Here is an 18,709-nt window from a genome sequence, read left to right as displayed (position 1 = left end):
GTCCTGGCTCACTGAGCTACATAGTTAGCCAGGAAATATTTAGAAGATTAAACTTGCCCTTACCCCTCCCCAGCTATTTCACTAACAACCTCAATGGAAAACTATCAATCTCCGTTCCCCTTTCCAACTCCAAGACATGCTTCTCCTGACTCCCCCAAGACCTGAAACTTCCCCACCCACCCCTGTCCCAACCCCTGACTCCTCATACCCCAGCCCTCCCCAGATCTGATGTTCTCAGTCTAACTCCAACCAGAACCCCCAACTGCCTCTTGATACCCTCCTACACACTCAAGACAAACTTGGACCTAACTCACAATTCCTCCCAGACCCAACATTCCAGACAGACTCTTTCTTTCTCTTTCCCTCTTTCTCTTACTCTCTCTCACTCATGTCACCATCTCCACCCAACTTGCCTGCCTCATGCAAATAGCCCCCTGACTTGACCTGACCTCCTCAGTCCCAACGCTCACTGAACTGACTCTACCACCGTCCCAATTCACCTACAACTGCCCCTAACCTCAATGCTTCTCCAAGTCTCACCTCCGACCCAAACTATCACCCTGCAGCATCAGCCCCTAGTTACTGTAACCCCTCACCCACGTCTGACCTGTACCTTTACACCTTACACACTTCCCTTTGCTCAGGATCTTTTAATCACAGAATGCATCAGTAATTGCTGCAAAAAGTGACATGGTTTCAGAGGCAATTGAACACTCTGCAGTCTGCATGGATTCTTATGCTGGACCGCAGTGCTTCAGCTTGGACAGAACTTTACCTCAGAAACTGCACCAAAGACAAATCAGCAATTTTTAGTCTGATAGAGATTCTGATCGAGATCAGGATATTCAGGCCATTCTATGTTGCTTTGATGTACCTACTGGCTTCTCTAGCAATAACCACAGGAATTGTATTTCATATAATGGTTAGTTTCTGCTGTGAATACTCCATTAAAAATGATTAATTCTACTGTACAATGATGGTTGTATCCATATAAACTGTCAATAAGTTCTTGAGTATCAAGTGGATCAAGGGTTATGGGGAGAAAGCGGGAGAATGGGTTTGAGAAACGTATTAACCATGATTGAATAGCGGAGCAGACTCACTGGGCTGAATGACCTCATTTCTTCCCCCAAGCCTGACAGTTTTATGGTCTATTCTTGGTCTAAAGTGCCAGTTCGCTCAGAGCTCTGACGCCACTCCCTCTTTCACATACAGGAGCTAAAGACTTGTGTGTGGTTTCAGAGCAAATATTCCTCAGTGAGAACATGTAAATCCTGAAGATAATACATTTGATGGAATCTCATGTCTGCATATTTTGTCTCAAATTTGAAAGCATTTTCAAAATAGTTTGCTTGGTGCTTTAAAGCAATATTGACTGATGTTAGTGTTTAATTTGCACTAATTTGAATAACCTTCCCATGAAGCATAGTCAAATGTTTTACTGTACCAGAGGTGCTACACAGTTGTTGTTGCAAATTAGTTGCAATGAAATGCTGGATTACAGAGGCACGATGGGAAATGTTCTAAATTTGATCTTAGGCCTTATCTTAATAATTCAGCAAGTTCAATAAAACTCCAATTAAACTACAATTCGACTTCTGAGAATTGAACCCATGGAATAGAGATGACAATTTGACAGAGTGTTCACAAATAGAGAAACCTGGAGCTCTATTTGTGCAGAGGTCACTGAAGGCAGCGTAGTAGATGAGGAGAATAGTTACTAAAGCATATAGTATTCTGGGCTTTATTAATAGGGACATGGAGTATTAGAACAAGGAGGTTGTGCTAACTTGCATAAAATGTAATTTCAACTTCATGTGGAGTATTGTGTGCAGTTTTCAGACCTACGTTTAAGGAAGGAGGTTAAGGTATCAGCGAGAGTGCTGAAGATGTTGACAGGAGTAATTCCAGTGATGATAGATAGATCAGAGAAGCTGGGCCTGTTCTCCGTGGAGTTGATGGGAGGAAAACCTTTCTCATTCTGCAAGTGGTTAGTGTCTGCAGTGTGTAGCCCGAGAGAATGACAGAGACAGTTGAGGCTTTCAAGAGGGAATTTGACCGTTATCTGAGGAAGAACAGTGTGCAGTGATACAGGGAGAAAGGGGCGGAATGTTGTGGGTGAGTTGCTCATTCAGAGAACTGACCCAGAATGGTAAGCAAATAGCCACCATCTCCTCTGTAACATAGAAGAATACAGCGCAGAACAGGCCCTTCGGCCCTCGATGTTGCGCCGACCTGTGAACTATTCTCAGCTCGTCCCCCTACACTATCCCAAAATCATCCATGTGCTTATCTAAGGATTGTTTAAATCTCCCTAATGTGGCTGAGCTGACTACATTAGCAGGTAGGGCATTACCACTGTCTGCGTAAAGAACCTGCATTTGACATCTGTCTTAAATCTATCACCCCTCAATTTGTAGTTATGCCCCCTCATACAAGCTGACATCATCATCCTAGGGAAAAGTTTTTCAATGTCTACCCTATCTAATCCTCTGATCATCTTGTATGTCTCTATCAAATCCTCCCCCCCCCCTTAGCCTTTTTCTCTCCAATGAGAACAGACCCAAGTCTCTCAGCCTTTCTTCATAGGACCTTCCCTCCAGACCAGGCAACATCCTGGTAAATCTCCTCTGCAATGCTTTTCTACATCCTTCCTATAATGGGGTAACCAGAATGTACACAATATTCTCAGTGTGGCCACACCAGTGTTTTGTATAGTTGCAGCATGATATTGCGGTTCCGGAACTCAATCCCTCTATCAATGAAACCTAACACACCGTATGTCTTCTTAACAGCACTATCAACCTGGGTGGCAACTTTCAGGGATCTATGCACATGGACACCAAGATCCCTCTGCACGTCCACACTACCAAGAATCTTTCCATTGACCAAGTACTCTGCCATCCTGTTATTCTTCCCAAAGTGCATCACCTCACATTTAGCTGCATTGAACTCCATTTGCCACCTCTCAGCCCAATTCTGCAGTTTATCCAAGTCCCCCTGCAACCTGTAACATTCTTCCAAACTGTCCACTACTCCACCGACATTAGTGTCGTCTGTAAATTTACTAATCCATCCACCTATGCCTGTGTCTAAGTCATTTATAAAAATGACAAACAGCAGTGGTCCCAAAACAGATCCTTGTGGCACACCACTAGTAACAGGACTCCAGACTGAATATTTTCCATCAACCACCACTCACTGCCTTCTTTCAGAAAGCCAGTTTCTAATCCAAGCTGCTAAATCACCTTCAATTCCATGCCTCTGCATTTTCTCCATCAGCTTACCATGTGGAACCTTCTCAAAGGCTTTACTGAAGTCCATGTATACCATGTCAATTGCTCTACCCTCATCTACATGCTTGGTCACCTCAAAAAATCAACGAGGTTTGTGAGACATGACCTGCCCTTGACGAAACCATGTTGACTATCTAAAATCAAATTGTTGCTTGCTAGATGATTATAAATCTTATCTTTTATAATCCTTTCCAAAACTTTTCCGACAACAGAAGTAAGGCTCACTGGCCTATAATTACCTGGGTCCTCTCTGCTGCCCTTCTTGAACAAGGGCACAACATTTGAAATCATCCAGTCCTCAGGTACTGTAGACAATGATGACTCAAATATCAAAGTCAAAGGCTCTGTTATCTCCTCCCTAGCTTCCCGGAGAATCCTCGGATAAATCCCATCTGGCCCAGGGGACTTGTCTACTTTCACTCCTTCTAGAATTGATAACACCTGTGCATAACTAACCTCGATCCTTTCTAGTCTAATATCTTGTACCTCATTCTTCTCCTCTACAATATTCTCCTTTTCCTGAGTGAACACTGATGAGAAATATTCATTTAGCACCTCTCCGATCTCTACAGGGTCCACGCTCAATTTCCCACTTCTGTCTTTGACTGGCCCCATCCCTACCCTAATCATCCTTTTATTCCACACATACCTATAGAAAGCTTTAGGGTTCTCCTTTATTCTATTTGCTAAAGACTGCTTGTGTCCTCTTTTTGCTCTTCTTAACTCTCTCTTTAAATCCTTCCTAGCTGATTTGTAACTCTCCGTCGCCTCATCTGAACCATCTTGCCTCATCAAACATTAGCCTCCTTCTTCTTCTTAACAAGAGATGCGATTTCCCAGAGAATCCTTGGATAAATCCCATCCGGCCCAGGGGACAATTCTGTAACAATTCTTTGACTGATTCTGTGATATCACAAAGCCCCCCAAGGTTTTGACAGTGAGGTGTTTGGAAGGAAGGGAATTAGCACAATCTTTGAGGTTTGGGGCTGAGGATGATCTTATGTGATAAAGGCAAAGGTAGAAGACCCAATTTGCCAGGGTAAAGTGGGGCTGGGAGAGTGATAGAGAATGATTGATGTGGAGTTTAACAAATTATCTAGCAGGACCTGGTGCCTGAATTTGTTGATAATTCACCTGAGAATGGCTTTGGATAATTTATGAAGTGAAAGGTGCTATATACATACAAGCTGTTTGTTTCTGATTTTTTTCATGAATCCACAATGGTACTGATGGGATGTCGATGACATTTGCTGATTGATTGCTTGACGTTTGAATGTTGCTATGTTGAATCTTATCACACCACAGGATTAAACAGCAAAATTCTACAGAATACATTATGAAGTATATTTTCTTCAGTTGATAAAATCCTGCAGTTCCTGGATGTCTGGAAAAAAACCCAGAAATTGCGAGAGAAATTCAGCAGGTCCGGCAGTGTCTGTGGAGAGAGAAACAGAGTTAACATCTTGAGTCTGGAATGTCTGATTTTTGGAACTATGTCTGAAATGTTCTGAGCTCCAAAGAAGAGCCATCCCAGACTCAAAATGTTAACTCTGTTTCTCTCTCCACATATCCTGCCAGACCTATTGAGTTTCTCCAGCATTCTCTGTGCTTGCTTTCTTTGGTGTAATCTGTGGAGATATATAACAGTGACTGTGAATAATTCAAACCTTTGCAGTCGGAAGTGGAAAAATCACAGTACTGTCCCCTAAGTAGATTATACATAAACAAGATATGAGAACAATCCAAAACATGACTCATATTCTCTCTACTCAACTTGTGTCTTGGTAAATTTGCTCAAATCAAGGTGTTATTGATGTTTTTGGCCATTGTGCTTGAGGATAGAGTCAGACATTGTGTTCTTGGGTGTCAGATAGCGGGAAACGCAAGGATGCTTTTTAAATGCCTCTGGTGTATAAGTCAGTGGAAGGACTTTACTTTTCCGATTATAATGAAGATCTAATATTTCTGCTTGATTTCTCAATAGGTTGAACATGTTAAGTCACAGGAAGATTTGATGAGATCTACAGAACATCGACATCGTGGTTAAAGGATATTTTTTCTCTATCATGTGAATAAAAGCTGACATTTCTGCAGTGGGTATTCAAGCCATGGAAGGATTAGGAACTCCTGAGATTGCCTTGTGACGTTGGATTTATTGGTGGCTGATTTGCCCTCAGAAAAATATCTGAGAATATCAAACGAATTTGGATCAAGCTCAACGTGGAGTCACGATGAAAATTCCACCCACACATTCTCTGTGTCCTGTGCTGCTCTGCCTTGGCTTTATCTTTTTCACAAGGTCTGTTCAGAACTCTATTAAGGTGGAAAGAAATCAAAGCAAGCACTTAGAGGGAGAAGGACAGGTCCATCATCGGCCCAAACGTGGTTGGGTCTGGAACCAATTCTTTGTTTTAGAAGAACACATAGGACCAGAAGCTCAGTACGTGGGCAAGGTAAAGAATTCAACTCTTCCACTATCACTTTGAGAAAACTGTAGCACCTGATATATTTACTTTGAACTCATCCCATAATGAGAACTCAAGTATCATTCATGAATCCTCAGATTGTCGCTTTCTGAAGGAACCACATCCATCTCATAGAGTCATAGAATCATAGAGATGTACAGCGTGGAAACAGACCCTTTGGTCCAACCCATCCATGCTGACCAGATATCCCAACCCAATCTGCTCCCACCTGCCAGCACCTGCCCAATATCCCTCCAAACCCCTCCCATTCATATACCCATCCAAATATATTTTAAATATTGCAGTATACCAGCCTCCACCACTTCCTCTGGCAGCTCATTCTATGCACCCTCTGCATGAAAAAGTTGCCCCTTAGGCCACTTTTATTTTTTTCCCCTCTCACCTGAAACCTACACCCTCTAGTTCTAGATTCCCCGACCCCAGGGAAAAGATTTTGTCTATTTATCCTATCCATGCCCCTCATGATTTTGTAAACCTCTATAAGGTTACCCCTCAGCTCATCCCGCTCCTTCACCAAATGACCAAGTGCTCTTCCTGAAATGTCCTGACTCACTTCAGCGCAATTTCTCTGAGCTTTTGTGACACCTGATGGTACCTTGATCGATAAATATAACTTGTTTGCGCTGGCAAGATGGTCAATAACCAGAGTGACATGAATTTAAAATCATTTATAAAGAGAAACTGTGAGAATGAAGAGAAAGTTTGTGTAAAGCAGCAAGCTGTTGTGATCCGCAAGCACAGAAATCAATAGGAACTTTCAAACGGGAAGTGGGTGAATAATTGAAAAGACTGTGAGGAAAGAGTATGGAGAGGGGAGTGTGGGCTGAATTGGAAAGCTCCTTCAAAAAACTGGCCCAAGGCAATGGATTGAATGGCCTCCTTAATCACCCACACCAGCCACTTGTCAATGTCCTTCATAGTCCTGTACCACCCCCCTCACAGTTTACAATTCTTCCAAGTTTTGCAAACTAGTAATATTAAACTATTAATATTAAACTAGTAATATTACAAAAAATGATATGTTGGCATGATGGTAAATATTTCAAGAGTGCTAGATAACAAGTAGCTGATTGGCAAGAGGATACCATACATCGGTTAAAGGAGTTCAGATTAGTTTTCATGTCATCAATTCATTAAGGTTGCAATTTCTAATAAGAAAATTGTGAACATTAATTTTAGTTTACGATTCTTATTTTTAATATGGAGTTATTTTAACTTGTTTTTATTTACAATTCTAATAATTTAAGAGTCTGAACTCGTGTAACAGAACTCAGAGGCATTGATATGAATGTTTGTGAAGTACCATCGCAGGTTCCTAATTCTGCCCTCAGAGTTTAGCTCAGTAACAAAATTTTAATCCAGGACTCCAAATGTTTCTTCCTTGCAATATTTATTTATTTTGATGTTTAAAATGATTTACAATTATCACATTAAACAGAAATTAAGCTATCTTGAACTATATTGATGTTTGATGAAATGTTAATTGGATTCAGCATAATTAGTTTACTTTTCTTGGCTATTCCCATCAGTAGTTTTGCCTAGACCAGTGAAGCATTCTTATATTATTTTGGATATGTTCCTAGTCTGTGATGTTGGGAAGGTTTTCTTATTCTGCTGCAGTACACTTACATTTAGGGTCTTGATCTATTTTCCCTGTTGTCTCTGTAAATGCATTCTGAGGAAATATTTTCAGCAGTGCACTTCGCTTACTCTATTGACGTAATTTAGCAGCTTTCACTTAAAAATAGCAAAATAGACAATTAAGAGTTTTAGTTGACAAATTAGTTTGCCATTCACTTGGGGACGAGGACCTTTTTAGGAGCATTGCTTTGCTAAAACATCTCATTGCCAAGAGAAAGAGATCTTCTCTCAGCTAGCAATTTTGAGTCAATTTGGAATATTGGATGATTAAATTTAACAAATGATCAGAAAAGAGGCATTATTTTCTCATTATTTCTTGATGAAGGGCATTTGCCCGAAATGTCAGTTCTCCTGTTCTTCAGATGATGCCTGACCTGCTGTGCTTTTCCTGCACCACACTCTTTGACTCTGATCTGCAGTCCTCCCTTCCACCTAGTATTATTTTCTCATGTCTTTCATGACAGTAATTTTGGAGATTTGCCACATGTACCAAGTGAGTGAGTTAAGTGCATAGTAGTTCACATCAACTGCAGTAAAATCCACATAAATTTTTATTTAATTAAAGCATAAGTTCCCAGTTCACTGGATCATTTTATCTCAGTGGCATAAATATGACAAATCCATCAAGAACTTTACAGATGTGAATGCATTTCCAAAATGTAATCCTTTTTGTATGAGCTATTTCACTGGGAAAAATTAATCCTCTTTACACTTACTTTTCTCTCCGTGTAAACAGGACAGACTGTAATTGCATCTTCCACAAATGGTTATGATTCAGTACAGGGTTTAGAAGGGGGAGCTGGTTCAATTATTCCCACTGCAAACTAACAGATAGCCTTCATTCCTACATGTCTCACTATAGATGTGCAACTAATTTTGATTTCATTTATCCTGACCAGTTCAATATCTGTTTAAATCTTTGATATTATACTCAAAGATTTTTGATTTTCAGTTTGCATGAAAACACCTTTTATTAAGACATTCCTTATGAAAACATCATTCAGGGTCTCTTCCATTAACTACAACAGATGGAAATATTTAACAATGTTTTCATCTGCAAAGAGAAATCTTGCAGATGCAGGAATTCTGAAGTCAAAAGAGAATCAAAGTGATTGGTTTTTGTTTGAAGGTTGTTTAATTGTTTAATGTTTCTGACTTGGCGATGGATGGATGTTTTCCTGGTGTAGGAATACAACCTACAATAATTGCTTTGTGGTGAGGAAGCTTCTCTCTGATTGTAGATGAGCAGTTAATTAAAGCCAGTGATGAACAACAGAAGACAAATTTATTCTGTGCACAGGGTGTTTATAGAGGGCAGAGTTATAATTCTCTTAACACTTAGTACATGGCAGATGTTCATCCGTCACTTCATTCAATTTCCTCAGAGAATTCCAACGCTCAAAATGAAAAGTTCAAGCAGAGACCTTTGCAATTAAAACATAAGTTTTAAATATCACTTTCCTGACTTTCACATCAGCTTTAAGCAAAAGTGAGAGTTCTGTAATGCAAAAGCACAAACACTAAATCTAAAATAATTCTGAAAATACTTGGAAGGCCTAATTCTAAACTGACGATGTAATGGTGTTTTGAGGTGTGAGTTAAATTGAGGGACATTAGTTAAAGGGATGATGATGGAAAGGTAATGGCAAGCATTCAAAGGTAAATACAGTAATTGTTCAAATCTGAGACAAAACCCAATAAAACTGGAGAAGCACAGCAAGTCTGGCAGTGTTTGTGGAGAGAAAACAGAGTTAATGACCAAGCCAATTTTGTATCCAATTTACCACTTCACTGTCGATCTCAAGTGACTTAATCTTCTCGACCAATCTACCAACAGGGATATTATCAAATGCTTTAGGAAAATCCATGTTGATAATGTTCCCTTACCCTCACAAATCTGAATTTTTAGGAGACAGTGATGAATATGATTGATGAGACAAGACCTGACTTGCACAAAGCCATGTTATGTATCCCTAATACGTCTACGCATTTCCAAATGTGAGTAAATCCTGACACCTAAGAATCTTCTCCAATAATTTCTCCACCTGAACTGATGTAAGGCTCACCAGGAACAAAGAACATTGCAGCCCTTCAGCCTATAATACCCTGGAGTATCCCTGTTGCTCTTCTTATTCAATGGAACAAATTAGATTCCCTACTGTGTGGAAACAGGCCATTTGGCCCAACAAGTCCACACCAACCCTCAGAAGAGTATCCCACCCAGACCCATTCCCCTACATTTACCTCTGACTAATGCATCGAACACTACGGACAATTTAGCATGGCCAATTCACCTGATCTGCACATCTTTGGATTGTGGGAGGAAACCACGCAGACAACGGGAGAATGTGCAAACTCTACACAGACCCGGGACAGGAATCGAATCCAGTGCCTAACGCTGTGAGGCAGCAATACTAGCCACTGACCCACCGTGCTGCCCCAAAGGTAGGTGATTTGCACAAATGCAATGATCTTGCCTTTAATTAAACTTTCCTTTTTACATGTGATGAAAAGAATTAGTTCAGTGTCATCATAAACAACTTAGATACCTAGTTAAATTTGGAAGATTTTGTATTAGCTACCAGAGCATCTCTGTAAGAAATAAAACAAAAAGGGATATAGTTTTAAATAGGTCCTCAAACAGCTTCACAATTGACAGATACAGAACTTAGTTTCATAAATCAAAAAGAGTTGGAATGTATGACAAATTCTAAAATTTTTCTTCTGAAGGATGTGTGGTATTTGAACTTTTGGTAATTGTTTCAATGAAGGTATATGGGATTGGAGCAACATTGGCTATTCTCCAGTTTTCTGGGATATGTGGCTAAAGAGGATGAAGATCTCTGTCAAGGCCGCACCAATCTCCTCCCTTGCTTCCCTCAGTATCCTGGGTTATATCTCATCAGGCTCTGGGGACTTACCTACCTTAATGTTTCTCAGGACCCTGAACACCTCCTCCACAATATCGACACGCCCTACAATATCAACATATCCCTCTCTGATCTCACCATCATCCATTCCTTTGCCGTGGTGAATACTTATGCAAGGTACTCATTGAGGACTTCACCCACTTCCTCATCTCCATACATAAATTTCCCCCTTTGACTTTGAGTGCATTTTATATATACATAGAAAATGCTTTGGGATTCTCCTTAATCCTATTTGCTAAGGACTTTTTATGGCTCCTTTTAACTCTCCTAATTCCTTGTTTAGTTTCTTCCTGAGTATTGCTCAAGGGTTCCTCAACCTTGCCATCCTTATCGTTCATTTCACAAGAACATGTTGGTCCTAAGTCTGATCAATTGCCCTTTAAAAACACTCCCAAAAGTCAGGTGTAGATTTACCCTCAAACAGCTCTAATCTAACTTCTCCAATTCTTACCTGATACTGTTCTCATTAGCCTTCCTTCAACCTAGCACTTTCACCCAAAGACCAGTTTTATCCTGATTCATAGCTCTCTTAAAACTTACAGAATTGTAATCACTGTTCCACAAATTCTCCTCCACTGATAATTCCGTCCTTTCTGGAGATACTATACTCTGGAATGTGAAATCCCCAGTCCTACCTTTCCCTTAACCACATCTCTATGATAGTAACAAAATCACAATTCCACACGTCAATCCATACTCTTAATTCATCTGCTTTATCTATAATATTCACAACTTTAAAGTAGAGGCCTTTCAGCCTTACCTTACTCCCCTGAAACTCAACATGGCTGAACTCCCTCTGCCCCTTGGTTCCTTTCCAAGAGTAGGCTTGTGACTGTTGTACTGAGTCTTCTTGTCTCCTCTTCCAGCAAATTGCTGATGGGAAGTTGAGGCTACATGTGATTGCCAGATAAAGTGCCAGATAAACATTATGTTTCTAAAATGCTTTGCTTTAATATTTCCACCAAAATCTCACAGCAATTTAGGAATCCGGGAATTAAATTTGATAGAAATGACACGTATGAGGTTGAATGCAATCCAGAGGAATTTCTAATGCAAAGATGTCTCACAAACTTGATTGAGTTTTTTGAAGAAGTAACTAAGAAGATTGATGGGGGCAGAGCGGTAGATGTGATCTATATGGACTTCAGTAAGGCGTTCAACAAGGTTCTCCATGAGAGACAGATTAGCAAGGTTAGATCTCATAGAATACAGGGAGAACTGGCCATTTGGATACAGAACTGGCTCAAATGTAGAAAACAGAGGGTGGTGATGGAGGGTTGATTTTCAGACTGGAGGCCTGTGACCAGTGGAGTGCCACAAGGATCGGTGCTGGGTTCTCTACTTTTTGTCATTTTCATAAATGATTTGGATGCGAGCATAAGAGGTACAGTTAGTAAGTTTGCAGATGACACCAAAATTTGAGGTGTAGTGGACAGCAAAGAGGGTTACCTCAGATTACAACAGGATCTTGACCAGATGGGCCAATGGGCTGAGAAGTGGCAGATGGAGTTTAATTCAGATAGATGTGAGGTGCTGCATTTTGGGAAAGCAAATCTTAGCAGGACTTATACACTTAATGGTAAGGTCCTAGGGAGTGTTGCTAAACAAAGAGACCTTGGAGTGCAGGTTCATAGCTTCTTGAAAGTGGAGTCGCAGGTAGATAGGATAGTGAAGAAGGCGTTTGGTATGCTTTCCTTTTTTGGTCAGAGTATTGAGTACAGGAGTTGGGAGGTCATGTTGCGGTTGGTTGGGCCACTGTTGGAATATTGCATGCAATTCTGGTCGCCTTCCTATCGGAAAGATGTTGTGAAACTTGAAAGGGTTCAGAAAAGATTTACAAGGATGTTGCCAGGGTTGGAGGATCTGAGGTACAGGGACAGTCTGAACAGGCTGGGGCTGTTTTCCTTGGAATGTTGGAGGCTGAGGGGTGACCTTATAGAGGTTTACAAAATTATGAGGGGCATGGATAGGATAAATCGGCAAAGTCTTTTCCCTGGGGTCGGGGAGTCCTGAAGTAGAAGGCATATGTTTAGGGTGAGAGGGGAAAGATGTAAAAGAGATGTAAGGGGCAACTTTTTCAAGCAGAGGGTGGTACGTGTATGGAATGAGCTGCCAGAGGATGTGGTGGAGGCTGGTACAACTGCAACATTTAAGAGGCATTTAGATGGGTATATGAATAGGAAGGGTTTGGAGGGATATGGGCTGGGTGTCGGCAGGTGGAACTAGATTGGGTTGGGATATCTGGTCGGCGTGGACAGGTTGGACCGAAGGGTCTGTTTCCATGCTGTACATCTCTATGACTCTATGACTCTATGACCCAACAAATTCATGACAATAGATATAAACATTTAATCAAGGAACAAACGTAGGCCATTTGGCCCTTTGAACCTACTCTAATATTCAAGAAGATCATGTCTGATTTTATTTTATCCTCAACTTTACATTCCTGCATATCCCCAATAATCTTTCACCCCCTTGGTATTCAAGAATCTAACTATCTCTGCCTAAAAAAAAATTAAATATTCGAAAGCAAACTCCAAAGACTCGTCACATTCAGAAAATGAACATTGTCCTCCATTTTGATTACACTCCCTGACTCCTAACCAATGAATGACCTGTTGCTATCAGTTTCTTCTCAGCAAAGTTGATTTATTTACTGCTATTAAAGGCCAACCATTAACATGTTGTATTGTGCAGGACTTTGATGAGCTGAAAATGTGTTGCTGGAAAAGCGCAGCAGGTCAGGCAGCATCCAAGGAGCAGGAGAATTGACGCTTCCTAAGAAGGACTCATGCCCGAAACATCGATTCTCCTGCTCCTTGGATGCTGCCTGACCTGCTGCGCTTTTCCAGCAACACATTTTCAGCTCTGATCTCCAGCATCTGCAGTCCTCACTTTTTCCCAGGACATTGATGAGGCTACTTTTAGAATACTGCGTACAATTTTGCCAGGTTTGGATGGTTTGAGCTATAGGGAGAGGCTGAATAGGCTGGGCTGTTTTCCCTGGAGTATTGGAGGCTGAGGGGTGACCTTATAGAGGTTTATAAAATCATGAGGGGCATGAATTGGGTCAAAAATAGACAAGTTTTTTTTTCCCCAGAGTAGAGAAGTCAAAACTAGAGGGCATAGGTTTAATAAGGTGAGAGGGGAAAGATTTAAAAAAGATCTAAGGGGTAACATTTTCATGCAGAGGACGGTGCTTGTATGGAACTAGCTGCCAGAGAAGGTGGTAGACGCAGGCATAATCACAACATTTAAAAAACATCTGCATGGGTATATGGATTTGAAGGGTTTACAGAGATATGGGCTAAATGCTGGCATATTGAACTAGGTCAGATTGGGATGTCTGGTTGGTGTGGTTGAGTTGAACCGAAGGGTCTGTTTCCTATATGACTCTATAACACTATGATCTTATCATCATCAATATTACTCCTCTACTTCCAATAACCCCCTCTGTGCGTTTTGTTCCGAGCACCCTCACTATCTGCTCCACATGCCCCTCCTCCTAACTTTGTCAACAGTATAAAAGCCATTATTTTCCAGCTACGTTCAGTTCTGAAGACAAATTATATCAAAATTGAAATATTATCTGTGTTTCTCTCTCCATGCATATTAACAGACCTGCTGAGTTTCTCCAGCACTTTTTTATTTCAGAACTCCAGTGTCCATTACTTTTATTTACTTTAATAACTAATTTGTATAAAATCTCACACCTATTAACAAGCCTGCGTAGTGATATGCTTGTTAATGATTTGCATATTTGTTCCGTAGTTTAATTATATTTGTCATGGGTTGACAATTCTGTAATGGATTCTAGGGGGTAGGATAAATCTACTTGAAGTTCAGGTTCAGCATCCCTATGTTTAATTGGATGTTTGGGTCCTATCAGTTATTGTTTGATAAATAACGTATTTATGAAAAAAATGTGAAGGATTCCACGAGTATCTTGCACTTAACATTCTTTTATCGAACTGTCCTTCATTAATTGATTATGAGATTTGGAGATGCTGGTGTTGGATTGGGCTGTACAAAGTTAAAAATCACACAACACTAGGTTATGGTCCAACAGGTTTATTTGGAAGCACTAGCTTTCGGAGCGACGCTCCTTCATCTGGTGGTTGTGAAAAATAAGAATTATACTCCACAACCACCTGATGAAGGAGCAGCGCTCCGAAAGCTAGTGCTTCCAAATAAACCTGTTGGACTATAATCTGGTGTTGTGTGATTATTAATTGATTCGGCTGCAAAGTTACTTTGTGTTCCAAGGGAGACATTAAGATTCCCAGTTAGGTTTCAGAGACAGGTGTTAAGTGCTTTGACCCTGAAATGTCTGGGTGTTTGAGTCACTCCAGTGAGGTGTAGGTGGCCACCAGTGTTAGAGAGATAGAATATGAGAGTTTGAAATTACTTTATTGGTCTTACTGAAGGAGAAGGTGATTTAATATGAATTCAAGTTATTATTGACATTCCTCTGAAAGAAGGATATTGGTCAATGAGATCAATGGATTGGACAGGCAAGAATAAAATTTAAAATGAATCAAGAAACATAATCTCTAATATCATTCAGGGCACAATACAGTTGGTCAAAAACAAATGTAAGTCTTGGTGAATGGAATTCTTTATCAATGTGTTTAGGTTTGTGACTGGTTTGGCTAGCCAAGTACATGTTTGAAACTGAGAAGGAAACTAATGCCTAAAGTGTAAATTCATCCCAACATCCAAAACCAGTATTTCAGCTCCACAAATGTAAAATAGACACATGAAGTATGTATTTTCACTGTTGTATAAAGTAAGCTCAGTGCAGTAGACAGCTCTAGCATCTACAGGTACTGACTCTCTGATTCACTATTTCACTGAGCCGCGCCTGAAATTTGCTGCAGAGTCAACAATTTATAAAGTAAACAGCCAGAATTCTGATCTCTTTGAACTTTCAGCAGTGGAGCAACAACCCTGATATTTATTTTACAGCTGTCAATCACCTCAGTAAATAGCAGAAACATCAAACATGAAGAACATGGGGTTTATCCTAAGCCCCCATGATCCACTTCAAATATATTGAGTTAATGCTTATCAGTCAAATGTAGAAACACTTGATGCAGCTATTGATGGGTGCACATTTTCATTTTAGCTCCTTAGTTTGGAAATAAGGCATCAGCCTTTTGCTGTTGACTCGGCACTCTGTCACCCTGTTCCAGCATCAGAGTGATAGCAAGCATTGATTACTGCGCTTTCTCAGAAATGGATTAAAAGATCTGGAACTTTATGGCTGCATGCCACCTTACTACTGGAGACATGCAAATGGATTGATTATAATAGAATAAATATTTTTTGAATCTCTTAAATCCTTATAGGGTTGATTGCAAATACACTTTCTTAAATTGTCAGCAGTTGTAGTCAGGGATATTTAGAATATGAATTTGTCATTGCTTTGCTTTGCAATTTTGGTGCTTTTATTTTTGTCACCAGAGAGCCTGAATTTATAAAGCACTGTGTCCTCTCTCTATCAGAAACATGTCAAGATGTTTCAAGAACAATGAAGTGTGTCCTGACTGTCTTGTTATGTTGGCACAGTTGGCCATGAAATTGGTGCCATTCGGTGAAAGCTTTAGAAAATGTAGACATTCCCTTGGTTTAATTATTTGCTGAAAGCAGCACCTCTGACAATGCAGCACTCCCTTGGGAGTTGTCCTGGATCATTAGCCTAACCTTACAATTTAAATGCACGACCTAGACCAGAATAAAAGTGCAACTGCATCTAACTGACTCCATTAATTACATACTCCATTCAATTTTTGTTAACACCAAAAAGAATTTGCTTTTCAATGGTGCCTTTTACAACTTAAAACATCGCAAAATACTTCATCAGAGATATTGAATGACACTTAAGTCTATGCTACCAAAGGATACCTTGGAATTGAAACTTGAGCAAAGAGGTACATTTCAGACACATATTTTAAAGCAGAAAAGAGAGATAACAGTGTGGAGACGTGTCGAAAGGTGATCACAGAACCTACTCTGAGGAAGCCTAGGTTACAGCCAGCAATGGTGGAACAATTAAAATGGGAATGTTCAAGGAGCTCAGATTGGAAAACAGATAGCATAAGCTCTGGCACTTAAGTCATCTTAGTATGTAAGATAACCTCATTTTTTCAACCTCATCATTTAAGGCAAGTTCCTTTTCTGATGATATTGTAGATTTGCATTAGTAATCAGGCTTAAGTTTTCATCCTGAAAAGGCATGTTTTATTTCCTGGTTGCTTTCCAATTAGACATGAAGAATTAAGCAAGCGATACAGTTATTTACCAAGATGAGCAGTTGTAGGCAGATTCTGATGCCATTAAAAAATGATGCCTCGTGTCCAGACCATTTGTTCACTTTCATCCCCAGCTCACAAGGAATTTTTCAACACATTGAGATCAACCTATTGATCAGCCTTTGCAGCAGCTCAGAGAGTTGTGGAGTGGAGAAGGTTATACAAATAAGGAGGAATAAGGATTTGAAGGGATTTGAAGACTGAGAATTTTAAAATTGAGGTTATGCTAGAATGGGAGCCAGGCGAAGACACTGATGATAACATGTGATCAGTGAATGAAACTTAGTTTGAGATGAAATAATAAAGTTTGGTAGAGAGGTTTGGTTTCCTTGGGTTTGTAATTGTGTTCTTTATGTAATAAATTTAGAAAAGTATGTTTGGTAATTGGTTTTTATTCATTTTTAATTTACGAACCTCTCTTCGTAAGATAAGCCCTCCATTCCAGGCAGCATCCTGGTAAACCTCCTCTGAACCCTCTCCAAAGCATCCACATCTTTCCTATAATAGAGCGACCAGAACTGGACACAGTATTCCAAGTGCGGTCTAACCAAAGTTTTATAGAGCTGCAACAAGATCTCACGGCTCTTAAACTCAATCCCCCTGTTAATGAAAGCCAAAACACCATATGCTTTCTTAAAAACTCTGTCCATTTGGGTGGCAATTTAATGGGATCTATGTACCTGCACACCAAGATCCCTCTGTTCCTCCACACTGCCAAGAATCCTATCTTTAATCCTGTACTCAACTTTCAAGTTCAATCTTCCAAAATGCATCACTTCACATTTATCCAGGTTGAACTCCATCTGCCACCTCTCAGCCCAACTCTGCATCCTGTCAATGTCACGCTGCAGCCTACAACAGCCCTCTATACTGTCAACGACACCTCCAACCTTTGTGTTGTCTGCAAACTTGCTAACCCATCCTTCAATCTCCTCATCCAAGTCATTAATAAAAATTACAAAGAGTAGAGGCCCTTTATCTTACCCCTTCTTGCCTGTCTCAGAGGAACACATTTGTGCATCACTCGCCCAGTGGAACACCACTCACCACTGACTTCCAGACAGAATACTTTCCTTCCACTAACACTCGCTGTCTTCTGTCGACCAGCCAATTCTGTATCCAGACAGCTAAGTTCCCCTGTATCCCATTCCTCCTGACTTTCTGAACGAGCCTACCATGGGGAACCTTATCAAATGCCTTGCTGAAGTCCATATACACCACATCCACCACTTGACCCTCATCAACCTGTCTAGTAACATCCTCAAAGAACTCAATAAGATTATTGTGAGGCATGACCTGCCCCTCACAAAGCCGTGCTGACTGCCTTTAATCAAGCCATGCTCTTCCAGATGGTCATAAATCCTATCCCTCAGAATCCTTTCTAACACCTTGCAGACGACAGACGTGAGACTGACTGGTCTGTAATTGCCGGGGATTTCCCTATTTCCTTTCTTGAAGAGAGGAATTACATTTGCCTCCCTCCAGTCCTCAGGTGCAACTCCGGTGGAGAGCGAGGATGCAAAGATCTTCACAAGCGGCGAAGCAGTCACATTTCTCACTTCCCAAAGCAGCCGAGGACAAATCTGGTCTGGCCCTGGCAACTTGTCAATTTTAATGTTTGTCAAAATTTTCAGCACATCAGCTTCCTCAATCTCTATCCGTTCCAGCATGCTTACCTGCTCCTCAATGGTTTCATTCACTACAAGGTCCTTTTCTTTAGTAAAGACAGAAGCAAAAAACTCATTTAGGGCTTCCCCTACCTCCTCAGACTCCATACACAAGTTCCCTATGCTATCCCTGATTGGCCCTACTCTTTCTTTGATCATTCTCTTATTCCTCACATACGTGTAAAATGCCTTTGGGTTCTCCCTAATCCGTTCTGCCAAGCCTTTTTTGTGCCTGTAATCCTCTAGAGCTGAGCAAGACCCTTGCTTCCTCCACCTTACGTAAGCTGCCTTCTTTCTTTTGATGAGAAGCTCCTCCGCTCTCGTCATCCAAGATTCCTTTATCTTACCCCTTCTTGCCTGTTTCAGAGGAACACA

At 40.6% G+C, this 18,709-nt stretch overlaps 1 protein-coding gene across 7 annotated transcripts in view; it reads left to right on the top strand.

The window, feature by feature from the left end:
* The window catches only part of LOC122564564 (cadherin-18-like), a 760,480-nt gene that overhangs the window by 489,687 nt on the left and 252,084 nt on the right, over positions 1–18,709 (top strand). For all 7 annotated transcript variants that reach the window (XM_087978470.1, XM_043719646.2, XM_087978469.1 and 4 more), the window contains one exon: positions 5,281–5,749. In XM_087978470.1, the coding sequence (XP_087834596.1) occupies positions 5,528–5,749 (222 nt within the window). In that variant the 5' untranslated portion in view covers positions 5,281–5,527. The remainder of the gene's footprint in view (positions 1–5,280; positions 5,750–18,709) is intronic.

The sequence above is a fragment of the Chiloscyllium plagiosum genome, unplaced genomic scaffold (genome assembly GCF_037043375.1).
Source record: "Chiloscyllium plagiosum isolate Xiang-an unplaced genomic scaffold, Cpla_swu_hap1 HiC_scaffold_34, whole genome shotgun sequence".
NCBI classification, from domain to species: Eukaryota; Metazoa; Chordata; class Chondrichthyes; order Orectolobiformes; family Hemiscylliidae; genus Chiloscyllium; species Chiloscyllium plagiosum.
This window is presented reverse-complemented; position numbering and strand designations above follow the sequence as displayed.